This window comes from Rousettus aegyptiacus, unplaced genomic scaffold, assembly GCF_014176215.1.
Source record: "Rousettus aegyptiacus isolate mRouAeg1 unplaced genomic scaffold, mRouAeg1.p scaffold_m13_p_7, whole genome shotgun sequence".
Lineage (NCBI taxonomy): Eukaryota > Metazoa > Chordata > Mammalia > Chiroptera > Pteropodidae > Rousettus > Rousettus aegyptiacus.
Window position 1 is genome coordinate 105990695 of NW_023416310.1, and position 12618 is coordinate 106003312.

General features: G+C 51.2%; 1 protein-coding gene across 8 annotated transcripts in view; it reads left to right on the forward strand.

The window, feature by feature from the left end:
* Positions 1-9178: 9178 nt before the first annotated feature.
* The window catches only part of NSD1 (nuclear receptor binding SET domain protein 1), a 134783-nt gene continuing 131343 nt past the window's right edge, over positions 9179-12618 (forward strand). Inside the window, exons 1-3 of one of the 8 annotated variants that reach the window (XM_016158293.2) lie at positions 9202-9342; positions 11275-11388; positions 12129-12218. In XM_016158293.2, the coding sequence (XP_016013779.2) occupies positions 11359-11388; positions 12129-12218 (120 nt within the window). In that variant the 5' untranslated portion in view covers positions 9202-9342; positions 11275-11358. Of the gene's footprint in view, positions 9343-9970; positions 10146-10602; positions 10709-11274; positions 12219-12618 lie in introns of those variants that run through there. The other 7 variants (XM_016158295.2, XM_016158292.2, XM_016158294.2 and 4 more) reach the window with 7 other exon arrangements.

Genomic DNA, 12618 nt, shown 5'->3' on the forward strand with positions numbered 1-12618 from the left:
ATATGACTAATTAGACAGGCCTTCTGAAATCAATTCTATCCTCCCATTGGCTAACCTAGCCCTGGGCTTCGAGTTTTTATTTGGGAGGTGCCCTATCATTTAAGGCATTTGCAAGTCTCCACAGGGGGCTTATTATTAACTCTAGACACATCAATTGACACTCTAAGCAAGGGGCCCAGGACTTGGGTGGGGGCAGGGCAGGGCTTTTGTTGACTGTCAGGCTTCAGGTGGTCATCTCACTGGTCCTGTCTCACCACTGACTCCTCTGGAAATCCCCTGGGGGTGGGGGAAGGTCTCCTCTATAGATGTCCAGGCATTTCTTATCATCATTCCTGCTCCCACCAAGGCTTCAGTTCCCATCTCCTCTGTGATGATCCTCGAAGTTCTCTCTCTCTCACTTGGTTTTTCCTTCACCACTACCATGACAACGGCCCCCAACGGCCTTCAGGCTCTCCAAACCTAACATGCCAGAACACCAGCAGCTGCTATACTTCAAAACATTCTTGCTAAAAACATTAACCCAAATCTAATCAAGCCTCTAGCTTAATGTCCAGTTTACAGGAAATACCAGGACAGAGGAACAGGTTAAAAGTCATTATGAGGAAGCATCGGCCAACTGCAGAACATGGGGCCTTCTTAGGATAACCGGCTTGGTCACTTCAAAAGTCAAAAGTTATGAGAAACATGAGGCAGGGATATCATAAGATACTGAAGAGATACAATGACCAATGTAATATATGATATTTGATTAAATTACATTTAGGAAAACCCATTTACCAAAGATATTTGAGGAAATTTTTTTCCTTTTTTGGGGCGTGGGTGGGTGGGGTTTGAATATGGAAAAAGTATAATTAGGAAATTATTATTGGGTGGTGTTGTGGTTATGTAGGGGATTGTCCTCATGTTTTGGAGAAATTTGCTAAGTGTTTAGGTGAGAAATATCAGAATGTCTGTAACTCACTTTGAAATGGTTCACATAAAGAATCTATTTATGAAACAAATATGGCAAAGTGTTAACACATATTAAATCTAGGTGGTATTGGTTATGTTTTTCTTTTTTCTTTTTTTCCCTCCCTCTTTAATTCCCGACCCCTGCCCTGGCAGTTCCACCCCTGACCTATGGACATTGCTGTTTCCCCTTAAGAACTGGATCTCTGAGGGCGGGACATCTCTACACACACGCTCCAGGCATGCACCTAGGGTCAGGCGCATGGATTGGGGGCAAGCATACCAGGGCCAGGCGCACCCGGGGTATAGTCCGTGGCTCCCATGGCTCCTGTGGCTCCCGTGGCTCCACCTTGGACATGAACACCTTCTGCATGTAAAGCAGACATGCTAACCACTACACTATGGAGTCACAAACTCTTTTTTCTTTTTTTGTATGTTTGAAAAATGTCACCAAAAAAATAAAAAATAAAAAATGACCTAAATGTATTTCCCACCCCTGACTCAGCTGTATTTCCTTTATGGCTTCTTTCCTCCCTCTGCCAGCCAGGACCCCAAGCCATGGCTTCTCATGTATCCTCAGCCTTCCCCTCTCAAGTGTCCTTTTCCCAGCAGCACTGTACTCATTCAAAAATTTATTCATTCAATCTACAAATATTCATCGAGCATCTACTCAGCACCAAACCTTGTTCTAGGCATTGAGAACACAGCAGCGAACAAGTCCTGACCCTTTGGTACTTCCATTCTAGAAAGCGAGAAAGATGGGGGTGGGGACCAAAAAAATCAGATAATCAAGACTGTAATACCGGCATAAAAATAGCACGATTGGTTGATAGAATAGATCCAGAATTAAAAAATAAACCAATGCTTCTATGGTTCATTAAGTTTTTGACAAGGGCGCCGAGACCATTCAGTGGGAAAAGACAGTCTTTGCAACAAGTGGTGCTGGGACTACTGGATAACCATCCACATGTGGAAGAATAAAGTTGGGCCCTTACCTCACACTATAAATTAACTAAAAATGGATCAAAATCCTAAATGTAAGAGATAAACTATGTAATTCTTAGGACACAACATAGGGGTGAATTTTCACGACCTGGGATTAGGCATTGCTTTCTTAGATATTTATAAAAGCACAGTAACAAAAGAAAAATAGACAAATTTGACTTCATCAAAATTAAAACTTTCGTATTTCAAAAGATACTACCAAGAAAGGGAAAAGACGACACACACACAATGAGAGAAAATATTTGTAAGTCTTATGTCTGAAAAAGGACTTGTATCCAGAATACATGAAGAATCCTTATAACTCAACAACAACATAAAGACAACAAATTGCCCAATTTGTAATTTCTCCAAAGAAGATACACAAATGGCCAATAACAAAAAAAAGGTGCTCAACATCATTATTCATTAGAGAAGTGCAAATTAAAACCATAATGAACTATCATTTCATGCCCACTAGGATGACTATACTCAAAAAGGCAAATAATAACAAATGTTGGAGAAATTGGAATTCTCATGCATAGCTGGTGGGAATATAAAATGGTGCAGCTACTTTGGTAACCTTCCTCAACAAATTTCTCAAAAACTCCAACATGGAGTTACTATATGACCCAGCAATTGACGGCTAGGTGTATGTCCAAGAGAAATGATACATATGTCCGCACAAATATTCATCTGTGCATGTCCATAGCAACATTGTTTGTCATAGCCCCTAAATGGAAGTCACCCAAATATCCATCAACTGATGGACATCAACTGATAAACAAAAGTGGTCTATCCATGCAATGGAATATTATTCGGCCATAAAAAGGAACGAAATACTGATACACACTATACTATGGATAAACCTGGAAAGCGTTAGGTTCGGTAAAAGAAGCCAGAGATAAAAACCATAATTTGTATGATTGCATTTATATGACATGCCCAAAATAGGCGAATCCATAGAAACAGAGAGTAGTTTAGTGATTGCTAGGGCCTATGAGGAGGGAGGGAATGGAGAGTGAGTGCCAATGGACAGCGTTTCAGGGTAATGAAAATGCTCTGGAATCACATAGTGGTGATGGTTGCACAACTTTGTGAGTATGTTAAAAACCACTGGATTATACATTTTAAAAGGGTGACTTTTATGGTACATGGATTCTATCTCAGTAAAAAGAAAATCAAGAAATAAACAAGAAAAAGTCAGGTAATTTCAGAGAATGGTAATTGCTATCAGTCACTTCAACAAGATGTGATAGAAGGACCTGGAGTCAAAGGGAGCTCTTTGAGGTGAGGGAGGAGCCAGGGAAGGGGGTGGAGGGCGTCTGAAGAGGGACATTTGAACTAATTGATAGAGTCCTCAGGGGAGCTGGGAGCAGAGCCTACCAGGCAGGAGAAACAGCAAACACAGGCCCTGAGGTAGAATGGTTTACACAAGACCAAGTCTTTTCTACCTTTAAAAAAAGCCATCCCTCCATGATCTGCTTTCACAAATGCTGCCTTCTGTTCTACACAGCCACATGTTTTCCAATCATGGTTTTTGCCTCAGGTCTTCAACTGGGGAATGTAAAGATTTCCACATTGTTCCAAGCACAGTTGGAGTTAAGGGAACAAGCCACAGACCTTTGACTTCCACATGAAATGCTTGGTCTGCCTGAGAGAACACTTCTCTCTAGGTCTCCCTTCAGATGGCTTTTCGCTCAAGAGAAAAGTCATGGGTCACAAAATGAATCTCCTTGGCAGGGCGCCTCAGGAGAGAGGGTGCCTGGAGAGCTTCCTGGGGTAACTTACCTCACCAGGGCAAGGCTCAGGCATTGTCAGTTTGTCCTAGAGTTAGAACCCTGCAGGGGAACGGTTGTCATGGGGGATGCATATTACCACGCTGCTTGTAACTGAGAGGTGGAGTCAGATATTTTCTACTGACCATCAGCTGGCTGAGGAATTTAAAGATGGGGCCTGGCTTTGCCATTTTAGACATATGGGGAATATTTTTTATAAATTAATAGAGCTGAATCTACAGCTCAAAATTCTTTAAAAGGAGATTTGATCAAAAAATTGGAAGACCATCCACTTCATTAAGCTCTTACCCCAGAGCCTCATCTCTGCCTTTATCTTACCAGACCTCCTTTTACTATAAAATGGTCACCCTATGCAAGTGGAAGGTACAGCCACTCTCCTGGCCATTGGCTACAGACCTCCCCCTTTCCCTGATCATTCCATCAGAGCCATGTATTCTCCCATTCCCCCTCCTTCCTTTGGAATCAATATGTTCAGAAGTACTCAGCTGGACATGGAAAGTGCAACCAGCAAAATCAGGCATCAAACGAAGAAGCAGGTTGGGGCTGGAGGAAGAAAGACTGACATGTAGGGTGAAGGAGGCTGGTGGCATCCTGAAGGAGATGTCCAATGGGCAGGTGCTTTGGGCAGTGCCTAGTTCCAGGCCCTGCCCATCTTCACGATCACCCCATTCATGAGGCTGAGGGAAGTGAAGGGACTTACCTGGTAAGTGGCCTGGCTGCAATTTGAACCAGCATCTACCTGACCCCAGATTCTGTAGGTTCTCTTACACTTTCCTGAAAGTACTGCCTGGCACAGAGGCCTGTCTGTTTCCCAAACACCCCCAAATCCTTTTAGAGAGGGTTTAAGTTCTGCACGACCCATTTGGTCTGTAATTAGAAACATAGGTCTTTTGTCTGAAGGAGAGAAGGGGAGGCATTAGGAAAGGTTTCCCCAGAACTTACTCTGAGCCTCAAGGTCCTGGGCTGTCACTGAAAGTCAGAGAAGCATATGCCCTGAGTCTTGTAAGGAGCTCACCAACTGGTTGGGACAAGATTTGGAAGCCAGTAGTTATCTCAGGGGCTCACTTGTCCAGGGAAAAGTGACTGCCCGCAGGGGTGAGATCAGGGAAGACTTCTAGGAGCAATCTTCTAACTGGGGCTCTGAAGGATGAGTAGAAGTTTGCAAGACAGGGAAAAAGGCAGAGGGGCAGCATGAGCATAGGCTGGATGAAAAGTGGACTGTCCTGGGGCAGTGAATACACTGGTAAGCCAGGAAAGTAATGAGGGCAGAAGGACTGGGATTAGTGGATACCACACAGGGCTTTTTCAAAAGAGAAAGAACACTTCAAGGTGGAAAGTTGAGTCCTTGGGGTTGGGGCTAGGGCTACAGGGTCAGATTAGCAGACAAAAACATAGTATTTGAGGCAGGAAATAAATGTTACTGGAGGGCCATATGGCTTCAGATGGGACTAGGCTTTCCTTGGTCTTAAGTTGAAGTGTGATCCAGTTCTGGAGAAACTCCTGGGTGTGGAGAGAGGAAAGAAACAGTTCTTGGTCCCATTGGAAGAGATGGTTGTGGTGTTGATGAGGATTTGGGATTAATTACCAAAGGTTTCTATGCCTCTCCTAAAACCTGGCTGGTTAGTTAGAAAGCAGATGGTAACTGCTGTCCTGTGGGGACGAAGAACATATACTGAGAATTGGGTTGCAAGTTTGGCTCTAAGTGACGCTTCCTTTCTGGAAGATAGGGATAACAATAGTGCCCGTCTCGGGATTAAATCAGAGGGTGTCCTGGAGAGTAGCTGGCATAGAGGAGGAGAAACCACAACTGTTATTAGAACAAGAGAATCCTGGCATATCCCATCTGCCAAGCCCCAGCCAAGGTTGTTTCCAGAGATGGGCTCAATCTCTTCTGGACCCTGCTAGAGTGAGCATCCTAGTGCACAGATATAAGCCTGAACTTGCTCCTTAACTTTTCATGGCTCCTTACTGCCCTACAGATAAAGCCTAAATTCTTTAACTTGACCAACAAGGCCCTGCATGGACAGGCCCTGCATGGACAAGCCCTGTACCTTCCCTATCCTTGCTTGAGGCCTCTTACTGTACTCTACCCACCCCCAACCCCAGCCTATGGCCACATTTAACTGTGGTCAGTTCCTCCAAAGCCTGGTTTTTCTCTGGCCTCTACTACTGGAACTTCTACCTCACCCTTTCCTTTCCTGGCTATTTCTGCATATCCTTCAGGACTCTCTTCGGATGCCACTTCCGGAGGCCTTCCCTGACTGACCCTGAGTTCTCCCTAGCTCCCCCAGCAGCTCTGGCTTCTCTCTCAGTGCTCAGTTCTCTACCTTGTTATTACTTGTCTGTCTTTCCAACAAGGTTGTGAGCAGGAGCTCAATAAGTATCTGCTGAATTAATTAATGAAAGGGGGAAAGCAGTTTTAAGAAAAAAAGGAGTCACTGTACACTAGCCAAATGTCTTCACAGGTATCTATGTCAGCAGGGTAGGATCTCAGCAACCATAAACTGAAGATGAGGAAACTGAGTCAAAGGTAATCTCACTTTGCCTCATACTCCAATTGCTGAGCACCCATGGGCAAAGACCCAGGCAGTGTGGGAAGGTGTGCAGGCTAAGAACAAGGGATGTTAGGCCAATCACACCAGGTGACAGGGAATTGAGATCTTGAAGAAGGGCTTAATTTTTGGGACCTCAGTTCTTCACAGGGCAGCTAAAGGGTTAGAAGGAGTAATGTGGTCAAGTGCCCAGCATGGTGTCCAGTACACAGCAGAGATTCAGCAAGGATTTATTGACTCAAATCTCTGTCTGAAGGATGGAAGGCCCAGAAAGGGTCCCTGAGCTGAGAAGAAGAGAGCAGGACAGAGCCCTATCCTTTATTTCCCCCACTTCAGGAGCCAGTGTCCTTGTGAGAGGATGTTGTCCTGTGGGTCCATTCAGCCCAGTGCTGGCACATGTGAGGTGCCTGGCAAGGGCCTGCTGGACAGGGAAGCTCCAGAAGGGGCTGCTGTGGTTGAGATCTCTGCAGCCAAACTCTACTGTAAGAGGTGGGAAGGGCCCACTGAGGTCACTCCAGAAGAGTCCACGGTTTTTTCCTTCTCTCTGAGACTCATCAGTAATCTGTTCATCCCCAGCTAACTATTCCCCTATCGCCTCTACTCCTCTTCCATAGGGCTTGTAAGGTGGAAAATGGGGATGCCTATAGGTAAGTGATGTCTAGAGGTCAGCTCCAGGAAGAACTGTTGTCCCAGCTCCTCTTCACACCTTAGCACCTTTATTTAACTGTCTTTTCCTGAGGCAGGTATCTCCTCTTTTATTCCCCCAGCACCCAGCATACTGCCTGGAATGCAGGAAATGGTTGCTAAATGAAACATTTGCCAAGTGCTTCACCTGTAAAGGCCCCTGACACTTTGCCCTACAGGATCCTCACAGCTGCCCTGTGCACTGGAAGCTACAGGTAAGGAAACTGTGGCTTTGGGGCTGTTAAGTGACTGGCTCAAGGCTATACAGTGGCAGCTCCCAGGCCTTCAGGAAGGTCCATGGGAAAGTAAAAGATTAAGAGGAATCTTGATGAATTGGGGCAATTGGCAGGCGGTAATTGTCAGTCAAAAATAATGGGCTCAAATTATTAGGTGTGAAAAAGGAACCAGTCAAATCTCCGCCACTGAATTGCTCAGAAGAGGTTAATGGGAGTGACTCCTTAGCAGAACAAAGGGTGGGTTCCTGCAGGGCGGGACCCTGGGGTGAAGACCCAGCTCTTTGGCTGGTCCTAGCACAGAATAATGCCAACTTAACTTTGCACCTAGAAACCTTCAGGGTACCTCATTCTCTTCAACATGAGGTCCCCTGGGGGAAGAGTGCCCCTCTCATCACTCTGCTTCCAGGTGGCACCTTCCTTTTGAAAAAACCTTCTTGCTGTCTTGGCAGGACCTGCATCTCAACGTTTACAGTGTGCTAAGATCCTGTAGTGTGCTTCCACGGCCCAGCCAGGGGCATCCTGAACTCCAAGCCTACTGGGCTGGTCTTGGGACGGAGGTAGGGGAGCTGGAGTTTAGGGAGCTTCGTGCGGATGTCGTGCAGTGCAACGCCAAAAGTGGCCTTTCTCCCAGGTGGGCTCAAGGTTAACAGATAGAAGGGCTGCGGGAAAATGCTCCACTGGGGCAATAATTATGTACATTTACTAAGCCCTGGGAGGGTTGGTAGTCACGTGGCTCTCGAGGGCGGTGCTCTCAGCTTTTGAGATGGACTCAACTCTAATCACTGAAGGCTTTCTGGAGGAGGCAGGATTTTTTTTTTTTTTTTTATGGCGGTTCATTTTGGTTTTCTCTGAACAGCGAGGATGCACTTAGCACTCTAGGGACCAGCTAGCTCCCCAGGTGAGCGTTTTGCCGGGGAGCAAGCCAAGGGGAAGCCCAGACAGAGTCGGACTGGGTTGGGGAAGGGCCTGGGGGGCTGGAGTCGCGAGGTCAACCTGGGTTTGGGTTCTCCGCCCCACACTTGTGCTGTCTTGGAAGACTAAACGTGCCGAAGCCGTGCTAGGCCGGTGCTGCGAGGTACTGGGTACAGGCCTCGAGGTCCCAGGCGCCCGGGAACCGAGGGCCCCAGACTAGGGATTAGGCCCGCAAGCTTGGCTGGACCAGCGCGGCGGTCCGCCCTGCCAGCGCAGTTCCGCCGGGGTCCCGATGCACGGGCCACAGGGGCTAGGCGCGCGCTTCTCGGGGAGCCGGGCTGCGGAGCAGGCGGCCAGCACGGGGCGCCGGTGGTACTAGAGGGCCATCTGCCTGGGTGCCGAGAACTGCAGCATCCGCAGTGTGAGGCGCGGCCCCTCCGGGCCCCCGGCCCGCGTCCCCTGCCCGGCGCGCACGCACCGACCGACGCCCGCCTGCGCCCGCGGCCCCAGTCCCCGTGCCAGGCCCAGACCCAGACTAGGCGCGGGAGGCGGTGCAGGGATTAGTGGACCCCTCCCCCAGCGCTCCCCTTGCCCCGCCCGAGGCATCGAGGACCCCTGGGCCCGGGGGTGGTGAGGGAGCTTCGTCCCGGCAGTGCCTGGGTTGGGGACTCGGCCACACTGGGCGGGGGCCGCACGGCGAGGTGCGGGTGCGCTGTCAGGCTGCTGCCCGGCTCGGGTGCGGGGGGTGGGCTCAGCGCGGGGGTCGCCCGGTCGCACCCCGCCTCTCCAAGGCCAAGGCTGGGCGAGCAGTGCCCAGGCGGGTAACCCGACCCGACCCGGCTCCCGGTAGCCGCTCACCCCGCAAGGCCGGGCAGGAGGGAGGGAGAGAAATGGGGGGAGGGGTAAGGGAAGGGGTGGTGGGTGAGGGGCTGTGGGGCCCGCAGGGCCGAGTCCCCTTTCTGTCTGCGCTGCTCTAGGGCGGCTGCTTGCGGCGCCCGGGACAAGCCAGCCTCCAGCCTCGCGGGCGTCGGGCCTGCGGCAGAAGGGAGCCCTGGGGCTGCACAGGCTTGGCTCGGGGAGGCAGACCCGAGCTGCTGCCTCCATTTTGTTTCCTGCTCAGCTTGGTCTGTGGTGGTGGTGTGGGTTTGGGGTGCGGCCGAGCAGGGGGTTCACCTGCGGCCGCGCCTGCTCGGGGCCTGAGGCCTCGAAGACCCCAGTCCGAGCCCCCAGGTGAGCCCCGCGGTAGGAGGGGGTTTGCCTTGGCCTCGGGCCGAGCCGAGCCGGCCGAGGGCAGGTGCCCAGTGGATGGGGAGCCCGGGCTGTAACCTAAGATGGAGGCCGGGACTGACGCGGGCCCGAGCAGGACTGGCGGGGCGGTCGGACAGGCCGCAGCTGGGCCAGGTGCTGCCGGGTTTGGGGCTCGAGACTGGTAGGGTGCTGGACCCGTGTGCAGCCCGGGGCCAGCGCAGCGCCCCAGTGTAGGTGAGGGGACCGGAGTGTCACCCACGACGCCCGCAGGCCCCGATTCTCCGGGGAGGCGCGCGAGGCCCCTGGGGAGCCCGCCTCAGGCCCCGCCCGGGCAACCGGGCCGGCCCGTAGGCCCGGGCCGTGAGCGGGTGCGCAGGGGGAGGGGAGGGGGCGGCAGCGGCGGCTCTGCTGATTGGGCGGCGCGCTCGCGAGCCCGACTTCACCCGCCCTGAACCCCGAAGAGTGAGGCGAGGGGGCGCGCGCGCGGTGGGGGCAGGAGTGCGCGCGCACTCAGGGCCCCAGTCGCACGCGGGACGGCGCGAGGCGCTCCGTCGCACGCGCCGCCACGGGGGCGCGCGCGGTGGGGGTGTGAGGAGGAGGAGGAGGAGGCGGCGGCGGACTAGGCCGTGGCAGGTCGCGCTCGCTGCCTTCTCCCCTGAAGAGAGACGCGGGGGGAGGGGGGTGCGGCGAGCGGCTCCGCTCTCTCCCTACCGCTCCGCTCGCGCCCCAGTGTAATGAGGGTCACCCCCTCCCCCCAGCTGGCCCGGGAGGGGGCACGGGGCACGGTAACTAGTGCGCTGGGGTGGGCGGTGGGCAGGCGCGAGGAGGGAGGAGGTGGCCGGGCGGGGAAGATGGTGGTGGCCGTGAGGTGAGGGGCGCGGAGGAGGGCCAGGCGCGGCGCGGGGTTGGTGGCTAGCGGCGTTGCAGCCGCGGGCCCCCTCCCCCTCCATCACTACCAGCCGGGCTCAGGCCTAGCCGGCTCGGCCGCCGCGAACTTCCTCCCGGCACGGCCCGTGCCCCGCCAGCCTCCCGCGCGCATCTCGGCCTCTGCTTTCCCGCAGCTAGCCAGCTGGGGGGTGCGGGGCCGGATGCCCTCCCGCAGCAAACTTTGCTTGCTGCTGAATATTGATGAGTGCGATCGGCTCGGCCCGGAGGTGTTGCCGCGGCTGCGGGAAGGAGCGCGGCCCGAGCAGGCGGCGGCGGCGTCGGCAGCAGCCATGTTTGTCAAGCTGTAGCAACAGCTGCTGCTGCTCTGACTCGGCTTCACCCGCTGCCTTCGTTTCTCCCACTGCCGCGTCCCGTCCCCAGGTCCTGCAGCCATGGACCGAGCCGGCCTGCATTCAGGAAGGCGAGCTTCGGGGTGCACCCGCTTCGGCCGAGTGGCCTTCGGCCTGGGCACGGCCACTGCAAAGGCTCCGGCGCCGGCTGGGCGCAGGGTGCAGCGCTATTGTGACCGCTGCGCCCGAGCGAGCCAGGAAGGAGCGGGGGGGGGGGGTAACCTTTTTGTGCAGCGTCTGGGATACCCCATTGGAACCCCACAGCCTTCTCCTTTCGGGAGATCGGGCCCCTGGACTCCCAGCGGGGGAGGGGGAAGACAATTTCTGTTTGAGATTTGGGAATTTCTACTGCCAAAGGCATTTTAATTTTAGTTCAGCCCAACTGTCCACCAGTCTGCAGTGCAGGAAATAGGGATGGGCTGTTTCCATGTGGCAAGATCTGCCCAGCTCCGGGAAGATGGAGTTTGTGGAGGCTCTCCGAGGCCATTTTTCCATTCTCAGTTGGGGAACTTTTCCGCCCATGAACTGCCTCAGAAAGGCATTGAGGCCACTAGGCCTCGAGAAGTGGCTGCCATTTTGAAGATAAGAGTCAAATGGCCTGTTAGCTCAGATTAATTGCTGTGTTTTTGGATTCCAGGTTGATGGTGGCCCAGGATGGATCAGACCTGTGAACTACATAGAAGAAATTGTCTGCTGCCCTTTTCCAATCCAGTGAATTTAGATGCCCCTGAAGACAAGGACAGCCCTTTCGGTAATGGTCAATCCAATTTTTCTGAGCCACTTAATGGGTCTACTATGCAGTTATCGACTGCCAGTGGAACATCCCAAAATGCTTATGGACAAGATTCTCCATCTTGTTACATTCCACTGCGGAGACTACAGGATTTGGCCTCCATGATCAATGTAGAGTATTTAAATGGGTCTGCTGATGGATCAGAATCCTTTCAAGACCCAGAAAAAAGTGATTCAAGAGATCAGTCGCCAATCGTTTGCACTTCCTTGAGTCCTGGTGGTCCAACAGCACTTGCTATGAAACAGGAACCCTCTCGTAATAACTCCCCTGAACTCCAGGTAAAAGTAACAAAGACTATCAAGAATGGCTTTCTGCACTTTGAGAATTTTACTTGTGTGGACGTTGCAGATGTAGATTCTGAAATGGACCCAGAACAGCCAGTCACAGAGGATGAGAGTATAGAGGAGATCTTTGAGGAAACTCAGACCAATGCCACCTGCAATTATGAGCCTAAATCAGAGAATGATGTAGACGTGGCCATGGGAAATGAACAAGACAGCACACCAGAGGGTAGAAACGGTGCAGTCAAATCGCCATTCTTGCCATTAGCTCCTCAAACTGAAACACAGAAAAATAAGCAAAGAAATGAAGTGGACGGCAGCAATGAAAAAACAGCCCTTCTCCCAGCCCCCTTTTTACTAGGAGATACAAACGTTACCATAGAAGAGCAATTAAACTCAATAAATTTATCTTTTCAGGATGATCCAGATTCCAGTACCAGTACATTAGGAAACATGCTAGAATTACCTGGAACTTCATCATCATCTACTTCACAGGAATTGCCATTTGTAAGCAGTTTTTGGTACAAATTAAATATATACATAAATGTATATATACAGGCAACTTAAAGGGAATCTTACAACTATCTGTTTTTGGTTTATCAGTTCACAACTGAAAGCCTATTGCTAATGATAAGCTGTTTGGGGAACTTACACTTTGATTTTTAAATTTATCTCTATTATATGGATTTGGTTCTTTTTGATTTTCCCAATTAACTCTTTTGAGGATTAACTAAGTGTTAGCTTTTAAGGATGTTTGATTTAGTTCAGATTTAATTTTTCAAGAATTATTTATTTATTTAGCTTTCTATTTTTTATTTTTGGGTGTTGACATGTTGGTATCTTGAGTACAGGTGAACCAACCCTGGAGTCCTGTTTTCACATAAGGCATGGCTTATATTTGACTGCA